At 36.9% G+C, this 22,555-nt stretch overlaps 1 protein-coding gene across 1 annotated transcript; it reads right to left on the bottom strand.

The window, feature by feature from the left end:
- Positions 1 to 60: 60 nt before the first annotated feature.
- Positions 61 to 21,586, bottom strand: GTF2A1 (general transcription factor IIA, 1, 19/37kDa). Its single transcript, XM_009895890.1, has 8 exons — positions 21,490 to 21,586; positions 19,599 to 19,806; positions 17,005 to 17,069; positions 14,773 to 14,848; positions 12,821 to 12,954; positions 11,622 to 11,942; positions 8,914 to 9,003; positions 61 to 4,651 (listed from the first exon to the last, which is right to left on the bottom strand). Exons 1-8 carry the CDS (start codon positions 21,502 to 21,504, stop codon positions 4,544 to 4,546), a joined length of 1,017 nt encoding a protein of 338 aa, XP_009894192.1. The 5' UTR covers positions 21,505 to 21,586; the 3' UTR covers positions 61 to 4,543.
- Between the last annotated feature and the right edge of the window lie 969 nt (positions 21,587 to 22,555).

Here is a 22,555-nt window from a genome sequence, read left to right as displayed (position 1 = left end):
ACATTGAGACTCTTATATTAAACAAATGCACATGCAAGACAGTAAATGAAGTGGCAAACATTTTTAAATAACATCTTTAATTAAAGTTTTTGCAAAGGCAAAATATTAAACTTAAAATAGGTCTTAGTACATCAAAATACTAAGTTCTCTAATCGTATTCCAAGCATGGCCTTTGAAACATAATATCCTGTATATCACAGAGGAGCAACCTTGATCTGCAATTGTACAGAATGAATTTTACAAACATAATAAATATATTTACCCCCTTACACATAACAGTATATATGTACAACAGCAGTTGACAATAGTAGCTCAGAACAGCAAAAAAGGATATTCCCCCACTCCGTAATCTATTGGTACCCTACGCACTCTGGAACATGTCTCATTGGATGACTGTCCATATAGCTAACCCAAGGTAGTTCTTCCTGTTAAAAAAAGCTCCTTTTGTTCCACAAAATCTAATTCACCAAATAATAATTAAAAGACACACTGCATGAACTGCCTGAAAAAACTAGACAACAGGGAAACCAATGGACTGGTTTTTACACATTTTCCAACCAATTACAGCAATGGGAAAAGGAGACTTTAAATGCCAGACACCAATACATAACAATGTGCAAGTTTCTTCATCTTGTATAGTCATTAATCTCAAAGTCTGGAAAAGAACTCTGATTTCAGTTGGGGGTGCATGTGTGGGGTGGGATGACACACAACAAACCCCACGATGCTGTGCAAGGCAGCCCAGTATCAATCCAGTGTGCATTATGTTACTGCATTCTATTAGGAAGCTTTTGCTTTGGGGGAAATTTTGGTGGGCCTTCTTGTTTTTAAGGGAGCTTTTACATATTGAAGAGATCGAATCAAAATGAACTTTAGTTAACAAGGTCTCTAACTCCTTCACTGGAATTAAGAGATTTTACTCTGGTAGTGTTATGTGGTGACATAATTACTGCTAACTGTCAAGCGGTGAAATTATTTTCGCAGACTCAATGAATTTTACTTTAACACTTCTAATTGTGCAGCAGAAATAGAAAAAAACATTTATAAAAAAATCTGTTACATGACACAACATGTTCTTTGCTCTTTTCTAGAAACTGTGCTTCAGAATCACGTATCATATTCTTGGAAATAAACTCTGACCACAATTATCACGTTAAATTGTGTTTAGTTAACTGAAAGATGTTCAAATGCAACTCGTGAGTACAATGCAGGAACAAGGAGTATGAAGCCTCAAAGAAATCTTGTCACTAACCAGCAACTGAGGGGGAATAAAAACATATTTTATTTAAATAGTCCAATATAAAGTTCCTTATGTGACTAAATTCTCTATTATCTCCTTAACAGAAAACATATTTCAATTTGTTTTCAACTTAGATGTTTTTAAATGATTGCACACACTAAAACCCAACAGAATTAGAGCAAAAAAAGTTGCTTTTCTGATTGAAGCACTGCAGGAAATTTACTTTCTCAGGAATCAAAAAAAAAAAAGTATTGTCATACTGGCAAAACAGGTATTCTGCAAACTGAAAAGGCACGAGACTCCCAATTTTGCCCAGTTGCTCTACAAGTTTCCATCAGCCATCATGGTTATAATTGTGAAGTTATCTTTCCCCATTTTTCCATCATAAAAAGGTGCTCCATTATCTGTGCAAATTTTAACATAAGCCCTCTTGAAATTATTAATTGTTTTCATAATACTGAACTATTTAAATGGGGGGGGACACCAACCAAAAAACCTTTTTCGAAGGGGGGGGACGGGGGGGAGGGAACAATCATTTATGAACTACGAACATGGGAATCCCTTGCCCTCTGAAAGGAATGGTTTCTTTGGAACCTAATGAAATGGTCTGTTCAGTTACATTGTTAAAACCATGATTAAAAATTCAAGTACAATAATAAAATTAAGCAAACTACATTCTTACAGCAAGCTGCTACAATAAAATGAAATTAAAACATGCTTTTTGATTTAAAAAAAGGAACACTTGATGTAGCAATAAGAGCACAGTTTGGTATGTTCATGTTTGACTGGCTTTCTGAAAACTTCACAGGTATTTGTGTTTGAAGACAAAACTTCGTATCTGAAGAGCATACCATACAATTAGCTCGCAAGAAACTGTGCAAGTTCAGAAAGCTTCTAACGTCCTTCAGAACAGGCTAAGCTTAAGTTACCTTTAAAGTTCTGCTATCCCTTAAAAATAAATAAAAAGGCTATGCAGCTTCTAGTATATGTACGTGGGTGAGAAAAATCACTAAGATGTACAAACCCGAAGTGTTGTACAAGTAACTCTGGGTTCCAGTAGTATAAACAGGAATCTATAGCTAAGGAATTTTTTTTTCCTTTTATTGGTTTGGTTGTGCAGCGTTATGGGAATTTTTCTGAAGTCCACTACTTAAGACTTACTGGTAACAGATATGGAAAAGATGAGGGAAGGAATTAGTTGATACATTATTGATTTCATTGCAGTTGTACATAGAAGTGTCAACAGTGGTAGAAAAATAAAAATAAAATATCCGCTTTGTTCAGAAGAAAGCACACATCGATCACTTTGAGATACCTTGAAGCCCCAAGCCAAAAATGCACTCTAAATGACGATTCTATTACTTCAGAATGAATTAGAAGAAACATCAATTAACTTTTTCATAAAGCTTATGTATGTGGATGGCTTACTAACAACCATATGGCTCTAGACATAGCCTACAGGCAGTTTTAGTCTGTATCAATGAGAGCACAGGTGTACAAAATCACAGCTGAAAAAAAAACCTCTTTACGATGTGTTTTGAGTTTTCTACAAACTACTCAGCCTATGAATGCACTTGGAGGCAAGTAAATCAGAGAGAATGAAAATTAGAGCAGTTGTTATATACTGCTAAAATACACTTGTGACTTTGTTAAATAATGTTTAAAAGGTTTCACTCAAGCAAAACAAGGTCAGAAAACATGGTTCAAATGTCTGCTTCTGAAGTCTTTCCCAATTTAGTTAAAATTATCTTTGCTGTGTCTTTTTTTCATCATCTTTCCAAGCACCCCATGAAACATAACATTATTTTGAAATGGTGAGCCACATGAACATTCCTTCCTCAACAGTTTCTGAAGTATAATGCCCATTCCCTCTCCTCATTCAAAAGTAACTGCATTTCCAAAAGCGGGGTTTGCAAGAATAACCTATGCATGAAGGAAAGATGTTCACTTCTCAGGAGAGGAAGGGAAGGAGGGGGGAGCAACCTTGTTGCTTTTCACAAAAAAAAAAGAAAACAAACAAAAAACCCACCACAAAACCACACCTCTGGGAAAGGCAAGTGAAAAAGTGACTACACAAGGTTTAGTGCATCTGACTGCTTGATTTTCTGTTACCAAGACAGTCTAAAGATACTCTAACAAAATTCGTGTTCTCAAAGCTGTGCAGCTCTCTTCATGAAATTACATGCCACCTGGAAACTTTAGAGATATTAACTGCTGCAGGTAACTTATGGCTATACTTTTTAGTAAAGCGGATCTTTGCAGATTTGCAGCCAGGATGTTAGAATTTCTATGTAATTTTCTATATTAAAAATTCAGTCCTTCTCGTGGTCTCTTATTTGTGGATGTCTGGACTACATACATAGTAAGCAAGTGAAGGAATGCATCTTTTGTGCCATTACCTACAAATTTGATTCAAAACGTCTCCAATGCCTTTAAAAAAAAAAAAAAATAATCAATGGAAATTATATTATTCATTTCAGTTCAGTGATGCTGAACCACCACTAAACAGCAAGGATATAGTTAACAAGTTAAGCAATCTGACTTTTCGCGAGGGGGAGCTACAGGTGCTTAGTATTTAAAAATACAGCCCTAAATAAAAGGTATCACTTACATGAAATTAAAATAATTTTGAAATATAAATGATCATTTTACCATTTTGTAACTGCTAGGAACAACAACCTGTTTATGGGGAACTGAATTGAAAACAACAAATAGATATAATAATTAATGAGCGTATCAGAATTAAAAATATTTTCCTTATACAAGTTATTTAAAATTTAACACCTTAATTCTTACCGTTCTGTACAAAGCTTGCACGCAGTTTAAGTAACATTCTGACCATCCTCACTACCAAAAGGAAGTGTTCAAAGCAAAGATTTGTACACACAATAAGCATTTTCAGATTAATAACCTATTAAAGGGAAGAGTTCCTTCAATCAGTGGAAGAAGTATTTTAAAATCTTAAATCAAGGGAAGAAGGTGGGGGGGGAGGGAACAAAGCCTTACATGCTAAATACCAGCTGTAGGTACCTGTATGTAGAATTGATAATTAAGGTATTCCTAACACACAAAACCAGCTCCCAGACAATGCTATATAGCTGCTACAGTCCATGGCTTGCTCATCTGAAGTAGTGTCTTTGTTGCCACATTTTACCTTTGTTCCAATACTTTTGTTTATTGTTTATTTCTGATGTGCAGATACACATTTTGATTGGAGTATATGTCCAAGTCTCAACCTTTCCTGCTTTTGATTTTTTTTTTCCTTTTACAGGAGTTTTTTGTTTTGTTTTGTCTTTTAAAACTTCACCATTCTGCGTCCCCAATGGCTTTGGAAAATACATAATCTCTTCCGTTAAGATTCATGATGCCATCTTTGAGATGAAATTTCCATTTGTTTTTACTTCTGTGAATCTAAAAACAGGGAAAAAAGTTGAACTATTACTCTGCATCAGAAATAGGTAATAATGTGTAAGTAAATCATAAGAGCAAGAAAAAATGAAAATAAACTACTAGACATACATTACTAAATTACTACAAATATCCTGAAAATCAATTTTGCATTTAGCTATGAAAAACAAAAACTAATTATGCATATAGCAGTTTTCATTTTTTAAACCAGGGACGGCAACTGTCACAAAACCATGCAAGAACAGAGGCATTCCAAAATCCAAAGCATATAGAGTATTTTTAGAGGTGGTTGGAAAGGAAGAAGAAGGGAGATATATCCACCTGTGCTGCTTTAATTTGATTAAATTATCTTTGATTATGACAGCCACAACACTCCACTATAAAGTCAGAAATCCTCATTTCAACCACTGTAACAGAAAGACTAACATTTTAAAAGTGGCCCTGAAAGGGTCAAACACTAAGTTTTATTATTTTCACCTCTTGTCTAAACTCCATTCTGCATGAAAACTAGTTTTGATTATGTTATGTATAGATAGAGATACAGCAGGCCTACTCAACTTTCTCCTTCTAATATTAGTGTTTGACCCTGGGTTTCCCAAAGTTAAGTTTTGGTTAAAAGGCAAGTGAGTTATTTACAAGGCTTTCAGTCTGAAAATTTCTGTGGTACAAAATGCACAAGCTGGTAGAGAATATACATACTGGTCTTATATTCTATAATTTTTCCTTAACTCTCCTTAGTCATTGTATATAATTTACATTCCAATTCTCATTACAAAGTGTCAAGTGAGAAAAGTAACATCTCCAGTATTAAGGATGATGGCACGAAGCTTCAACTTTGACCTACAGCCTTCCCAGTTAAAATATTGGCCCTTATAAGGCTTTGTTTTAAAGCCTTAGGGGAAAAATTATGGGAGCCTTTGACATAGTGGATCTTCAGGTTATGATTGACATTCCTGTTGACATAGGATAAGACAAAGAATAAAAAAATCCACTTTTATTCGTATTCTCTTTACATAAATATTCCATAGAGAAGTAACTCTTCTTTCTTCATGCCTATTGCCAAATAAATACTACCTGACTAGAGGAAGCAGGTTGACCAATACAGTGAAGGACATCGGAGAAGATATAAGCACAAGAAATAATTGTAGTGTTGGAAGACTTCATTTATCTTATGCCTACTGAGTAAACATCAATGTGCAGCGTTGAGGCTATTATACAGCCAAAACCTACTTCATGAAGGAGCTAAGTCTGGAACCCACAAAACACACAATTCTTTTCTCAGTTCAAAACAGTAGACCTAACAGCAACTACACAAGACATTTTCCCAGGGTTAATAAGTAGTCAACAAATCCAGTAGAAAAGTGTTTAAGTAAATTTATGTTCTTATGTTTAATTTAAAACTGAACGAAACTGAACAAAATTCAGTCTAAAGGTAGAAGAGTAAATTTTGAAAAAACAACAAAAAACCCAACCCAAAAATACCCCCCCAAACCCACCACATACTGTAAGAACAGAGCAGATAAGTACCTGCCCCCTATCAAAACGGGCATGAGAAAGATCAAAGATCATGAGGGCAATAAGATATTCTAAGAAAGCAAAGATCTTTCAGAAAGCTGAAATGCTGTCCAAAAGAGAAAAGATTATCATACACTGTTGCAGATAAAACATAAAGATGTAATTAGGTGATGTACAAAAAGTTAACAAAATCTTACAAAAGGCGTTAAAAAAAAGTTAACCCCATTGCAATTTTTCAATTTCCATCAAGGACAAGAAGTTTCATAATCTACTACCGGTGCTGTAGAAAGACACATAAAGTAGCATCAGAACAGATACGACAATAGCACACAATCAATCTATTATTGTTTGGTTATTGTACTATTTTTGTCTTTTGTGTCTATTACTGTACTATTGTTTGGTCTGTGTTTGCTTTAAGCTAAAAAGTCAGTGGCAACTGCAAATAAATGGTCAAGGAAAGGTCTGGCTTATATACTTGCCCTTCCAAATGGCATTCAACAAAAATCCCTCATCAGAAACACGTGAGCTGCCATGAGATAAGAAGGAAGATCCTCAGATGAATAAATAACTCAATAAAGATGGGAAAACAAGGGTCAGAACACTGGTTTTACAGTGAAATGAGATCATTCCAGAAGAGATTTGTGCTGGCTGGAGTCGGCATGGTTTAAGAATTCACTAATCATCTGGAACATGACAAAACATCACTGATGATACAAAAGAATGGTTACTGAAGAGCTGCAGAACAATGCTACAGCCCTAACTCATTGTGTAATAAAACAATAGTGGCATTGAAATTATATGAAGGTAGTAATGATGGAAAAAACAATTTCAACTTACACGGACAGAAAAAATGATGGGTTTGAGTTGACAATTACAAGTCAAGAATGAGATCCCAATGGTCTAAGACTTTTCCATGAGAATATCAGCTCTGTGTTGTTCAGTGAGGTCAAAAGCACACATGAACTATTGCAGAACATTGCTAAACCACTTAATAAATTGAATGTTCACCTGTGTTATGAATAGCTCTGATCCCCCCTCAACCTCATCTCCCTGTATTAAATAAGATACAGAAGAATAAAACAGATCTGGAGAATGGAAGTAAGAATAATCAAATGTTTGGACAGCTGTATGAATAACAACCAAGCAAAGACTAGCTCTGATTTCAAAGACATGACTGAGGAGGGTTACGATGGTCTGCAATATCATAAAAGGCATCAAAGAAAGCAAAGAGGAAACACTCTTCTAAATAAAGAACCAGGAGGTATCATATGAAACTAATGGGTTAAAATTCTCCACACATCACAATTAATTTATGAAACTTTTTGTCTTAAGACAAATTTTACAAGGATTCAAAAAATAATCAAATTAGTTTCTGACAAATTAAGGAAGAAATCCCCTGCCGGCCATTTGATACAAAGCTGCTATCTCTCCCTCAAGAGACAGTTCACAGAAGGATGGTAAAATGCTCTACATGAGTATCGCTACCTGTTTGCCCTTGTCTCATTGTTCCAGAGGCGCCTGCCATCAGCTGATGCAGGACACTGTGCAAGAGGGAACTCTGTTCAGAACAACTGAGCTAATCCTGTGTATTTTATAGAGACAAACCGAACGATGATTGTTTGATAAGTGATGAAGCCCTTTCAGTGCACATGGCACTAGATATTAACAATGGACACTGCTCCCTACTGAGTTCACATGCTGAACTTTTAAGAGGGTGAGCATTTCAGAGTAGTTCCTGTTGCTCAGCTTCAGCAGCTCCCAACAAGCTTTTCTGACAGCTATTCTGAGATCCCTCACTATCCTCATGAACTGCCTCGAAACTAACAATTTTGGATCACAGTCTGGAGGAGACAGATGGCTGGGACATAGATACTGATACTGCTTTCTTCCATCTTAAATTCTATGTTGAATCTGACAACAAATTTAAGCACAGTCTGGGCATAACTGAAGATTTTCTAACCACGCCATTCTTCACAATGGAGAGATTTTTAGTCAACAACCTTACAGCTTTTTTTCTGCCTTAAAAAAGGACCCTTATTCATTGCAGTCCTACTAATCTAGCACAGGAAAAGAAAGAAAATCCACGTTGAATAATCTTTATGCATACCACCTCAGTAAAAAGGTTTCTGATACCCTTCGGACACATTTAAAACAATTTCAGACATGGATGAATCCTTGCATATTCCAGGGCAAATATGTAAGAAGAAATTAGTCATTATAGAGGAGGCAAGAGAGTTCAGCAGAATTTAAAGCAAAATAAGCAAAAGCATTCCACGTTGCCATTTCAGTAAAGAATGCATAGCACAGAAAGGATGTTCTCCTCTGATAACTATTGACTCATCAAGAAGAGATATTTTTAGTGATCAAGGAACAGTTTTTCACAAGCCTAAATCATAAGGACTACTTCTTCCACTCATGGCCACAGCAAATGAACAAACTTACTTACAATAGTTCCATTCTGAGCTCAGAGGACTGACCTTTTGTTAAAGGTCACAAAAAGACATGATGAAGAATAAGAAAACGCAGCCAAATTTTTCTAAGCTTTACTAATTACAAAGTTTAGTACAAACCTGTCACACAAACCTGTTTTAAAAACAAACAATAGCTAACTCTAACATGAACATTCACATTAAAATCTTTATAGATCTACCTGTACTTAACATTCACAAAGATATTACTTAAAAATTATGACTTGATAGGAAAAACAACAGGGAAAGCAGAATTCTTGGATTCTGTTCTATAGAGATTACCTTATCATACTGGCACACAACAACATTTTCCGTATCGAACAGTTCTTGTCCTTCCTCATCGCTCACATCATCTTCACTGTTAAGAGGCTCCTGAAAGAAACAAATGCAAAAAGTTACGCTGTTTAGTGAGATCAGAGTAAATCTTACTTTGATTACTCACACGAGGCTACAGTCTGCCCATGAACTACAGGACCTAAAATGCATTTCAGGTGAGGAATATCAGGCTTTCCAGCAGGAGGCCGATATACATACACTTCCTTCCTGCCCTCCATCCTGAGATGATATCCTTACCAATTTTAGTCTGGAACATCAGCATCCAGGCACTGTAGCCTTTTGTCACCACAACTATTCTCACTCCTTTACTGTAAATGTTCTGGTGCTTGCAATTTGTCTTTTAAAAAAAAAATAAAATCATTATGCAGATTTTCTAAAGCATCTAAGAAGTGGAAAGGCAACATTAGTCACATGTGCCATAAAAAGTAGAAACTCCATGACTCCATCACGTTTGATGTACCACAAACAAAACCAGACCTGAACACATGCAGAAAGTTTTTACAGGATGGGACAAAAAAGTGCTTTAATATTATCTTGCACATATACATACAAAATAACTTCTCCAGACCTTCTAGAATGTATTTTCGCATCCCTTAAAAATTACTTTCATTTTTTCCTTTTTCTTCTAACAGTCTGTTCCAGCAGAAATCTGGGTTTTTTTAATCTCATGTAAATAACAAACATTTTAAAAGCTAAACCAGCCTCTAATAAATGCAAAACACCTTTTCTGAGGTGTTCTGTAAAATCCTTATCTTCCCACTCTCCCAAATATATAATCTAAATGGGGGAGATGCTAGCGAGAGAAGAAAAAGATGTACTAGAGGACCTAATTCCTTCCAAAGTAATGCTATATTTAAGTGACTTCAAAAGCTTTAAGGAACTGGTCCACTCATTAAGTAGCTGCTGATGAACAGAGGTAGTAAAAAAAAAAACCACCAGGAGATCTCTGGCACACTGACAATAAAGTCTCAGCATATAAAAAAATTTCCACAAGAACGCTAGCATTAAGGCACTATTAAAGCACACATAATATTTAAGCATGATGATTATGCATGAAGCTTAATAAACCAACTATTAAAACATTCAAACTGACATCAATGGAAAAGTGATGTAAACCCAACCTGTAAGTTGTAACAGAAAAATACTTTTAGACACCACTGTAGATGTATCACAGATTTAAATCACTGGTAAATGCTACATATGCCTCTCATACTGCCATTTTAAATGGAATCTTAAAATAATTGCAAAAGCTGTAGAGAACTGTGGAAGTGATCTGGCAGTTCAAAATGCATTTTAGGACTAGATTTAGGGAGTAACAAGTTTCCGGTCAGAGACTGAAATAACAGCACTTTTAGCTCATTAGTATCCCCCCCTCCCCTTTGGTGCAACACACCAAAACTTAGTGAGAACCACTGGCTCACGTCCAAACCATGCAAATTTAAAGTCTAAATTAAGCACATATTGTTAAGAAGGCAACAAGTTACTGTCCTGGTTTGAGCAACACAGGATTAATTTCTCTTTCAGTAATTTTACTTTTTAGTAAGGTTGCTTCTGATGCTAAGGAAAACTGCATTTTTAGAAGACTCTAGTGTCTGAATTTGTGAAATTATTTACTTTATAGCCAGATACAGTATGTACGTTTCAAGGTCTCAGTGTTTTTGAGTTAGCTTGGTGCCGGGACGAGGAGGAGCAAAACCCGGGCACTTGACCTCAGCTGGCCAAGAGAATGCCGAACCCCTGAGGCCGTCCCTTCCTCTCAAAGCCGTAGGGCTTGCAGTGTCTGACATTTGCTGTCCACTGCTGGGAGTGCACAGTTCTTACTGATATAATTGGCTGGATATAATCCTTGTATATTTTACATTGGTATTGGGATCAATATTGGTTCTTTAGTATTAATAATGTTAATTATTTGGTCTTATTCTATTAAATCTGTTTATATTTCAACCCTCAGGTTTCCTTGTTTTTTTCCCCAATTCTCCTTCCCGGGTGGGGAGGGGTCATCAGGTGAGAGAATAACTGCTGTGGATTCTTCAAACCAGAACAGTTACAAAGAATATTCGCTTCTGCTCGTATCTCCTGATTTCATTAAATTGAGGTCAGATGTGTTTCTGGAAGGTGCTTTATAATCAAATTTGAGTTCTCAGGCTTGTTCTAGTGTAACGGAAAGCAATGGAATAGTCAGTAGGATACAGGTCAGACCACATCTATTGGTCCCCTCAGTGAACTAAATATATGCTCTCCTTCTTGTCAATCTTCCTGAGACCTTGCTTTTGTATGCACTCAGTCCCAAGTGGAGTCAACTATTTCGGTTTGCTTATGTAGGTTTCATAATTTCATGGCTGACCTCTCCATAACATCAGAAATATTACCGCTGAAGTTTTTAAAAGGGCATTAATGACAATTAACAGGGGTTTTGCTGCGTCCATCTTCCCCAGCTGCATTTCAAAGTGCTTTGTTGATACACACAGTTTCCACAACTTTAATATGGGAGATAAAGAACTTGAAGTACCAGGATAAAAGTTATATTCTCAAAATTACTGGAATATAATGTTATTTGAAGCGGATAGTTTTCTTTCAAATATTGAAAAAAAAAAACCAAACAAAAAACCCAAACACAAGCACGCTGCAGTGTTCTGAAATAGTGTTAAGTTTACCTCTTCAACTTGGCCATCTTCACCCCCATCTTTTTCTTTGTCTTCCTCTTCATCATCATCATAGTCTTCTTCCTCATCTTCTTCTTCTTCAGACGATGTGTCCCCTGCTCCATCAACTTGGAGAACAAGTGGTGCTTGTGGTTGTGCCTGTTGCTGTTGTGGTTGCTGTTGACCAGCTGCAGGAATCTGTGCTTGAGCCGGTGTAGGGGCAGCCACTGTTGTAGGTATGACTTGTGTTTTATTTCCTGTAAACAGGATCTGCTGAGGCTGAATAATCACTCCTGTCTGCTGGGAAATCCCTCCAGGGATAGGAGCCAAAACCTGATGGAATATCATTGCAAGTACTGTGGCTACTACCATAACAGACTACCATATCACTTACTCACAGAAAACAATTAAATATCAATCTAACTTGCACTAATTAGGAAAAACAAGTTACAAATATTCCATCTATATCAGATACATAATTTAATCTTCAATAAGATACCTTCTTTCAGTACTCCCATATTCATTTTCTGCATTTTACATTGCTAAATCTAAGAAAACCTATTGTCTTTCCATTCTAAAATGCTAGCACTGCCACCACACTTGAGTTGCAAGCACAGGAGAAGAATGTTTAAACTCAAGTAAAAGATTATTTTTAAACCTCCTCTACAAAACATTTAACTTTAAACCTTCTACAAATTGTTATTCAAGCTTAAACTGCACAACTGTGACACAATGCTAAATTAAATGCTTACACAGTCTGGACACACAGTTGACCTTGTAGCTCAACAAAATCCTCAAAAAATACTGTATTCATTACTAAAATAAGGAAAGGGTGGTGGTGGTGTTTCTTTTAGGTATTTTCTTCTATATGTTATGTGACAGAATAAATTTTAACTGATAAACACATTTTTAAAAGTACGTAGACTAGCATTATGCACAAAATATAATTGTTATCAGGGGACACACAAAAGAAATTTTAAACTGCAGCCAGTCAGAATTTGGCAAGAACAAAAGTCATACTGAAAACAGCATTTCAAAATTGTTCATTTAAAAAAACCCCAACCACTTTTTAACACAATGCCCTTTTTTTTTTTTTTTAATATACTGATTCTGACTTGGTGTTCTATTTCAATTTGCTCACAAAAATGCAAACCTCTTTAGTAATTACTCTATCTATTCTTTCAAGTGTACCCACTCAAAAATTTCTTTACCTGCTGTATAACAGGTGCTTGTACTCCACCAGGCTGCATTTGTGGTATAACCTGCTGCTGTAGAACAACCGGCTGCTGTGGTTGAATGATATACTGAGCTCCATTTGCAGTTCTAACTACTTGAAGGATTTGGCCTAGAATAAAATAAATATCAAATTAATCAAATATAGAAATTCACTTTTAAAATTATCTTAGTTTAGAAGCTTGTTTCCTGGAAGAACACCGATGACAATTAAAGGAGAGCATTTATGTTTCACTTTCATCAGTGAGAAGATACTATAGTATAGCAGCTGTGTCAGAAACAAAGAACTAATAGGGTTGTTTACCATCTAAATACGATTGTGAGCTATGCAATCCAAAAATAAATTTACATATGCAAGCCAGAGTCTAATCCTTTAACGCAGCACAGTATTTCAAATATTAGTTCTCACTTATGAACATACCTCATGTTTCAAAAGATAGATTTTACAGATGGAAAGACACATGAACATACACCAAAATAGGAATACAAGTATTTGCACCACAAAAATTCTATCCACTGCTAACACTATGGTATTTCCAGGGTCCTGTCAGATGACGTCCTTCCCTCAGATTCTTTTCCCTCCGATTACCTCATTACAAGAAATTCCTCTCAGCATAACTTTCTTTGCAATATTATTGTGCAGTTGCCTTTTTGAAACACTTACACTCATTATCCGCCTCTCCTTTTTGTTCCCATAATGCCTATACTCGATTTTATTATCCTATAGCTCTATCATTTTGTAACTTTCCTCACTTCACAAAATACGTCTAAGACTCACATGCTTTTGGACAAGGCCTCCAACTCTGAAAAGCAAGAGCTAAAATATATTCCAACATTAGTTTTTCACATTCCTAATCAGAAATATGGAGGAGGAAAAGAAATTAAATAATCCTGAAATGCATATATTTCCCTCAAAGACTGATTTGATTTCCTGTTCTCCCTCCACAGCAAATGCAAAGCCCTAAATACTGAAATAACTAAGTATATCTGAAAGAAGAGACTACTACCCTTGCCCCTTGTTTAAGAAAACATACTATAAATATTTGTAACTGAAGACAAAAAAGTTATGACCATAACAAAATTAAAAGATGTGAGCCGCAGATTATTCTATGCTATGACAAACATAGATGTGCTTCCTTAAAAAGTGGAAAGATTTTAATTTCTGGAACAGCTACACATTCAAATTTTATTTCAATTATGTATCCATTAAACATTCAAATGTTTAAAGCAGAGATGTTGAGTCCCAGGTGATTCTGAGCAGACTAGAGGAATTACTCTGGCAAAACAGCAACCGATTCTAGAAAACACGCTTTCTCAGATCTTTCTTTACTCTCCACGCAGAGCAGATCTAGAACCAAGCTTATAAAATCAGCATAATACAAAAGTACATGAAGCATCAGATATGCTGTTCATAAAAGTAACATTCTATTATAAGTGTACAGCATGACAGTATTTAAAAATGATAAATCTAAAATAAAACTAGCATTGCCAGCAAAATTCCACTGCGTGTGCTTAGCCAGTACAAGAAACCTTAAGACATTCCTCATCTGAAGTCACAGATGAAGTGATCCTGCTCTTTCATAACCAGTCTAGTATCTGTGCTCAGATCACGCATCACAAAGCTCAGAAACACGCAATGTGGAGAGACGGCAATGTCTGTCGTCTTGCTTCATGCGCTTCTCTAAGAAATGGGGAAAAGATGCACACAATCTAACCCACACCGCTGTTAGGTCAGAACCACAGGGTTCATAAGACTAGCAAGTCAGTGAGCAAGAGACTCCAGGAGTCTAATAAAGAGATTACCCTGCCTTGTAAGGGTGGATGCCCAGGTTCTGGTTTATAACAATATACATCAGGGAGAAAACCCCATAATTTCTCCCTCCCAAGCACCCTCAAAACCATTGTTTGATCTCAACGTTAAGATAGTTACCTGAATTTGTAAGTATCTGCTGAACAGGAGTAACGCCAGCAGGGAGAGCCAACGTAGCTGCAGTGGCTGCAGCACTCTGAAATACAAGAAAAGCTTTTTAACAGATGTTATTGCCAGTGTTTCATCTCGCAACATACTGCCTGAAAACATGTACCTTTTTACTGCTGTTTACAGTGTTTGCACACAAGTTTCTGCAGCTATTGAAAAGCAGGCATTAATCAACCGTACATTATACTACATATAAAAATTATTTTCCTTCTTCCTTAACAGGAAGAAGCCTGAAGCAACAATCACTGAGCATCACACCTTAACCCAGCTCCACGTGGTTTCTTGGTTTATCTGCAAGCTCAACACGTTTTTTTTCTCCTCTGCCTTCTCTGGTGATCTACTGATAGAGTACAACACTCCATCACTCACATGGCAATTTTACTTACACTTTTTCGAAGCAGCTAAAGATATGGGCCCACTAATCTGAAGAAACATAAGGTACTGAAGCAATGATCAAGTTTGCCTGTCTTGTTTTCACAAGGAGTAGTAATCAGGTTTACACTTTTCTTCATTCTGTAAATGATTTGCATTTCAAGTCCCGCATAACACAGCTCTTTTAAGTGAATATATGCATACTGTGCACTGACTGTTTGCAGAATGACTATTTTTTTCTCTCAAGACAGCTGGTTAGAAGAGAAAGCCGGAGACTCTCAATGGGTAATGATTTGAACTTACAAGAAAACTGAATTCCAACACAACTATGGGACCTCCAAACACAAAAATCCATATTAAGTCCTTAACTCGCACAGGGAGATGGACTTCTCCAGAGGCCTCTCCATGCCAAGGGTCTAACTTCAGCTGCCTACAGAAAAGCCTCCTTTTCCCCACTATAAAGGAAGCATGGCCGATTACTCTTTGCTACTGAAAGGATTTAAACTTTATTACTAGGTAAAACGCATGCTTCCTGTTTGTAAGAATTATGATCTCCCTGTACTGGCTGGTCAATATAGTAGTTACAACTGCCAAAATTACAGATCACCAAGCAAAACCGGGAAGTGCTCATCTGCATCCTCACATCCCAGAGAAAGACAGACGAATAAACTCTATTACTCTCTGCTTTTTAACATATTCAAGGTCTGTCAGCTCCATTCTTTAATACCACCTTATATCTTTCTACTAAACACACACAAGAATTCCAAATCAATTCTGTAACTATTTGCTGAACAGTAGTCTTTTGCAGTATACAGTTCATCTACATTTTGACAGCAGCAGAGTTCTAAAAGCATGGCGTACTCATTTTTGCAATACCCATCAACAAGATCTAACTGAATGAGACAGGAAAAAGTGTTTGACTGTTGGACTTGGGAAGTTACAAATCACACCTAAATGGTTGCAAAACATCTAAGAAAAAGGTAGACATTAACGTGCTCTTGGCCTCCATGTAAATCATACTATTTGAGCAACGAACTTCAGGTTATTTTCTGTAATAAGGTCAGTAGGTAATGGAGAAGTGAAGGCTAAGTAAACTCCTGCAGCTTTGACTAATCGTGAAATTCTGTTTCACTTGCTTTTACCATAAAAGTGGCAAGAATGTAATGAATTCTGGTCTTAATACACATATTTAACTTGTATTAGCTATTGCTTTCATTGCTTTGCACGCAATTTTTTTTTAACGAAGCCAGGGCATTTAAAGCAACATAAGATAACCAAAATTAACCTCTAGAGACAAAAACTGCAAGAAAAGGGTAAATGACCAGACTGGGTTTTATATGCTATTACAAAATTAGTGAATCAAAATAATATGACCATAAAAGATCGATGTGATTTGCCAAATAATCTCCCATTTGATATAGGCTTAAGTTTCAGAGTTTCTTCCTGCATCTAGCAAATAGAATATGCTTGCATCAGTTAATAGCCTTGTGGTGGTATATGACAAGCACATCATCATGCAGATTCATACCAACAGTACTCCAATTTCTGATTAAAAAAAAAGTTTTGGTTAAATACACTTAAAGCAGAGGATCAAGATAAGTCCTAGATTTGTTATCAAAACTAAAGTCCTGGATTACTGTTTCTAGACTGCCAGTGCAGCAGGAAAACTCAGGAAGATGTCAGACAGCTTACCAGTGTGTCCTAAATTACTTTTATGCATCTGATGACTAATACCAGATTTGTGTTTACTATTTAATCAAAACAACTTACATAATGACAGTATATGCACGTACAAACTTCTGCTTTTCTTACCATGCCTGACGCATTCATGTGCGGTATCAGCTTGGAATCTGGCACAATAACCTGCTGCTGAGGTGCTAGAAACAAAAAAACAGCATTTCATGAAAACTACATGCTCTGCCCAAAGTAACATCCAAGCCAGAGTAACTCAGAAAGAACATCACCCAAACATCAGCTGAGCTTCGTAACAAAAACAGCTACGGAGCAGTCTCTGATCTTATTTTTACTCTCAAGACAATACACAACAGCAGGTGGCTATTTGGGCTTTACAGATCTTAATTTCAACAGCTTCAGTTGCCTATTCTGGCCCTAGGTAAAGCAAGAGTTAAAATATATTTCTGTAATTAAAGGTTATCAGTGATCATTGATAAACTTGCTGATGTCCAGTATCAAGAGTTCTCCAAAGACATCAACGTTAACCATGACAGTGGTTAAAAAACAGACTTGAGCAAGGACTGTTGCAAGACGAAGAGTGTGTTAACAGGGTGCAGCAGTTAGCTTGATTAGGTCTCGCTAGCATAGCTGTTCGCACAAGCTCAGGATCTTCACTGTCTTTCTAATGTAGCAGACACAGATGAAATATGATCAACCACCTGTCCCAAACAAAAAAATAGTTTTGGTGTGCTAAAGGAAACAGATAGCTAAACTATGCAAACAATCTGTTGATCATCTAGAAGAGCAAAAGTGACCAAGTCTATGGAACAAGCAGGTTGTCAGTGCTGATATCAGCAACAGCACATTGAAAAATGACAGACCAATTTGAACAAACTAATCATCGACAAGGTATTTTCCATCCAGTCTTACAACTAAGAACACTTAAGAACACTGGGGATAACTGAGAGTTTCTGGAAAAGATTCTGGGCAGGGAAGCCCCACAACCTTGCACCAAGATCTGAGGCCATCTCTCCAACTTTCAAGGAACCCAGGGACAGCAAAAGGTGCTGCTCTAGGTGAACCTGCTTTGGCAGGCGGGGTGAATGAGATTGATCTCCGAAGGTCCCTTGCAACTCCTACCATTCTCTGATTCTGTGAAAAGAGCCCAAGGAAATCTCGTGACCCTGTGACAGGACCACACACAGGATAGCAGGAATCACCACGCCACTCGTCCTGATCTCTCTCTGGGACTGCACCAGGTCATGCAAGGAAGTACTACACCATCTCCCCCATGGAACAGGGAAGTCAAGTAATTCATAAAACTGCATGTCTGTGATTAAAGTGCTTTGATATTCTAAATTCATTTAGCCTCCACACTGCCATTTGGTCATAAGCCACAACACTGGGCAACAATAAATCAGTTTTAAGTGTACTACTATAGGCAGGATCTCATTCTACACTACGGCACAAACGGGAGGACAGGGACCTCCAGATTAGTGGAGGGAAACCTGGTTAGTAGAGTCACACTCAGCTAAGGAGCCACTACAGGTCTTGTGAATAGACTTTGCAGGCTCTGCTGACTGTAACTTGAGCTGAGACACCTGGATCATTTGAAGCCACATGTATTTAGGGGTCTTAAACTTAAAATGAGTTTTATCCCAACAATCAAAACTGATTTATATCCAGCCAAAATACAAATAGTACTGTAAGAAGAAAACAAAACAAAACACCAAAGAAAACATGCCAAGGAAAAAAGCCCCAACAACAGGTTCTTGTCATGCTATTTCTCTCCTGGGGTTGGGTTTTGGGTTTTTTTTTCAGGGGGGGAAGGTGGAGGAGGAAATCAACTCATTGCTATCTTTTGTGCCTCTAGCAACATAGGTTCTGATCCATAAAAATCTAATAAAAAGACTGAAGTCTGAGACTGACTACCCACAGATAAATATTTTAGGCAACAATTTTAACAGCACACTGAAATCTCAACTCAAGCATTTCACAGGTGGCAGATTTGTTTACACAGCATATATGCAGTAAAATCCAGTAGTATTTATCTTAGTTTTCAAATGAAATTGTAGTTGGTGAAAATGCTTCCCTTAAATTGCTAATGGAGAATACACAGGACAATATTACAAGAAACACTACTGCTACGGCTAGCTAAAACATACCTTGAACATCTCCACCTGACAGTGTGCAATCTTTTAAGGCCACAAAAATACCCAGCCATTATGCTTTTCACTTGAAACTTGTTCTAACATGGAAAAACCATCTCGTACATATACTCAGACTGTTATACAAGTATTTTTCACGTCCTACCACCCACTTATGCTAAACAATAATACATTTTTTTTTAATTAATTTGCCCCTAATGATCTTACTACCTCATGACTAAATTTGTGAACAGCATATGTACATTGGTTTGAAATTACAGAGCTGCCAATGGATTTTTGACAGAATCTGAAAGGCATATACTCTGAAAACATAAGTAGTAGAAGACCAAGAGAAGAATTCACCCTTTCCAAAAATCTTCTGAAGAATAAGACTAACACAAATACTGAGACATTTCTCGCCAAGACAGCTCTCTTGACCCATTAAATAGGGGCAAGTAGAGACAGTTTAACATAGTGACACAAAGTTATCCATCAGATAAACACCTTGCCCTAGGTTTAGAATATGCTAAGGAGTTGGTCTAACTTGAAATTCTTTTGCCAGAGAGATTAGAGAGTAAGTCTGACCTTGCTGAGACGCTGGAATAAGGACCTGTTGTGGCTGAGACTGCTGCTGCACAGTCTGCTGCGGCTGAGGTTGTGTGTGATGGTGGTGGTGATGATGCTGCTGTTGCTGCTGCTGCTGTTGCTGCTGTTGCACCTGCAACAAAAGCTGCTGCTCTTCTGAATGGAAGCCATCTACAGCTTTGGACTGCATCAGCTTGTTCTCCCACAGCTAGTTTGGAAAAGGAAAGAGAAACCTCTGTGTACAACTTTTACTCGACAGGATTTGTAACAATGTAAAGACAGTACATCAAAATTGAATTTGTTTTCACTGTTTATCTTGTGCAGTCTACTTAGCCAAAAAGCCCTTAGGCAAATACAAACGTGAAGAGATAACTCCACAGAAGTAATGTTTTAAGATGAGGAATTAAATATCCCTTAAGAATTGCCAGTCCAAGCTTAAGCTTTAACATTCATTCTTTTTTCCAAGTGTGGAAGATTCATAACAACCCCAACAGAAGCATGAACAGAGACAAACTGGTAACTTTAAATGAGCCACCAAGATTTCACTTATCTATTTTCTTTCTTTTTTACCTTGTCAATCACAAACATAATTCTTTATTACAGCTTTCCCCAAGCCATTTCTTCTGGGAACTCCTCAATAAAAGTTGCTTGAAGACTACTGCCTCATAACACACTTCAACAGGAACTACCAGTATACCTAAGATAATGCCTCTTTACAAGCATTTACACAGTTTCTGCAATATCAAATTCAGCTTCTCCAGCCCTTCAGTTCTTGATGTCAGCGGACACATCTCCCAAGAAAAGTCACGGATGCAAAAAAAACCCAGCTCTTGCAAAAAGACAGCAACGCCAAGTATTTCATAATACATCAGAGTCAAAAAGACTACAGGCACCCAGGACTCCTGATTTCAAATCCTGCTCAGGGCTCCCTACGTCTTCCTCTTCAAGACTTTGTTTTTCTTCTCATCTCTTTCCTCATTCAGTCTTTTCTGACATCATTTGCAGAACACATCTGTGACATGAACATCAAGGTGCTTTTCTTCTAGCACTCACTCTGTTTCCACCAAGCCAAGTCACGGTTTCATGGAAAAAAGTCTTCATCTGTTTCTGTCTAGCCAAACTCAAAATTCCTTTCTCACTCCATCCATTTTTTTACTACTTCCTGCTTTGTGAAGAAGTCCTTATTCAACAGCTGAGATAAGCAGGCACCTACTTTCCCAGTTTCCTTTATTTCTCCCCCCCCCTCGACTTTTCTCTTTCCTTTTGAAGGGCTTCTTTTACTCGGGAAGGATTTGAAAAAAGCCATAGGAAACCCATTAGACCTCAGGTCAACATCCTATGTTTCTTTTGGACCCTTGGTAACAGTTCAAACCCACCGTAAAACAATTCTGAATCTGAGAGTTTCAGAAAAGTGGGATGCACACAGTGCAATTTATTACATACCACACCCCAAAAACAATACTTCTGCAAACTACAAACCATACATGCAAAAATCTGACAATGGAACTCCTCCTCTTCAGAAAAACAAAAACATCAAGCAAAGCAGGCATTTTATTTTTCTTGCAGAGAAACCTTAAGAATTGTCTGCCTCTAAAATAAACATATTCTGTCCTTTATTTTTAAGATATAACGTGTCGGGGACTGAAATAACATGGTGAATTTGGATGCCTGCTGTTATAGTTTACGTCCAGTCTGACATGCCAGATTAGTGAAAGTAAACAAGGTGAGCAGATCTCTCTATGTAGCAGTGTAATTCAAATGATACGGGGCTACAGACATGCAAAATACTACAATGCTTAGCTAACTAAAAATTAGTATTTCTACTGTGTACAACGGTAAGCAGATCTGAAAGCCAACTGCTATTAAATAAATCTTTTAAGTTGCAACTTACTGTTTTGAGTTCCATAAGAACTTGTTCATCCACTCCTTCATCCAGAAAAACCTCTCTGACATCATTGATGACATCTTCAATTACAGACCTGTACAATTTAGGCTTAAAAAACCAAAAGTAACTAGTCAGCGTTGTTTTGAAAGAAATTTATCACTTTAACATTAAAATAAGATTTCCCTCTACAAAAAAAACTCTTAAAACTGCATTACAGAATACACTACATGTTTCCTAGTGACTAAAGTATCCAAGGAGGTATAAATTAAGAACAGCTCAAACAAGGTCAAAAGGGAAGAGGCTGTTCATTATCTTCTGTGACCTAACTACAGCACAAGAGTTTTCAAGCCATGAGGAGTGTAATTCAAAATGGAGAAGAGGAGATTGTTTACAGTAAATTTGTTTCCCGATTGCCAATGTATATACTGAATATGCAAAAAGATTTGCACGTGTGCAAAATACTCATGTTGAAGAACATTAAAAGTTCAAAAGTATATTAGATAAATACAGAGAAAAGAAACTTGTTAGTGCTTGCTAGTTCAACAGGAGCCAAATATGGCTCAGAATGATCTCGATCTGAAAAACACTGAAGTCTTAGAAAACTGGAAGTATTCATATGAATGTCCTGTTCTTCCTTACACATCTGTTTACAGAACCCATAGAAGAGAGGATATTAGACTAGGCAGACTTCTGTTTTCAATCGGTACTTATGTTTTTACATAAGAAATTTTTCAGGGCGCAATACTACAAATACTTTATTATTCTATTATGCTGATTTCATGCCTAAGCTACCAATAATAAAGTGAACCGTCAATTCACTTTAAGTTGCCAAAAGAAGTTGTGGAGTCTCAATCCCTGGAGATAGTGACAAGCTGTCAGGACATGATCCCGGGCAACCAGCTCTCAGTGGTCTTGCTTGCACAGGGGGCTTGCAAGATGACCTCCAGAGGCCCCTTCCGACCTCAACCGTTTTGTGAATTTTAAAATGCTGGTACAATTTTAAAAAGGGAATATAAATACTTAATTTTATCAATTAAAGCACAAAATTTAATTCATAGGACCACTGTACTAT

The sequence above is a fragment of the Charadrius vociferus genome, unplaced genomic scaffold, assembly GCF_000708025.1.
Source record: "Charadrius vociferus isolate BGI_N301 unplaced genomic scaffold, ASM70802v2 scaffold102, whole genome shotgun sequence".
NCBI classification, from domain to species: Eukaryota; Metazoa; Chordata; class Aves; order Charadriiformes; family Charadriidae; genus Charadrius; species Charadrius vociferus.
Note: the sequence above shows the minus strand (reverse complement) of the source record. Positions and strands in the feature narration are given on the sequence as shown.

What these genes read in the sequence shown, in the direction of transcription:
- GTF2A1 (XM_009895890.1), bottom strand. An exon ending in GCAGATACTTACAAATTCAG is followed by an intron (nt 12,955 to 14,772) that starts GTAACTATCTTA and finishes ATTTTATTCTAG; the next exon opens with GCCAAATCCTTCAAGTAGTT. An exon ending in TTGTGTGCCAGTATGATAAG is followed by an intron (nt 4,652 to 8,913) that starts GTAATCTCTATA and finishes CCCTGTTTTTAG; the next exon opens with ATTCACAGAAGTAAAAACAA.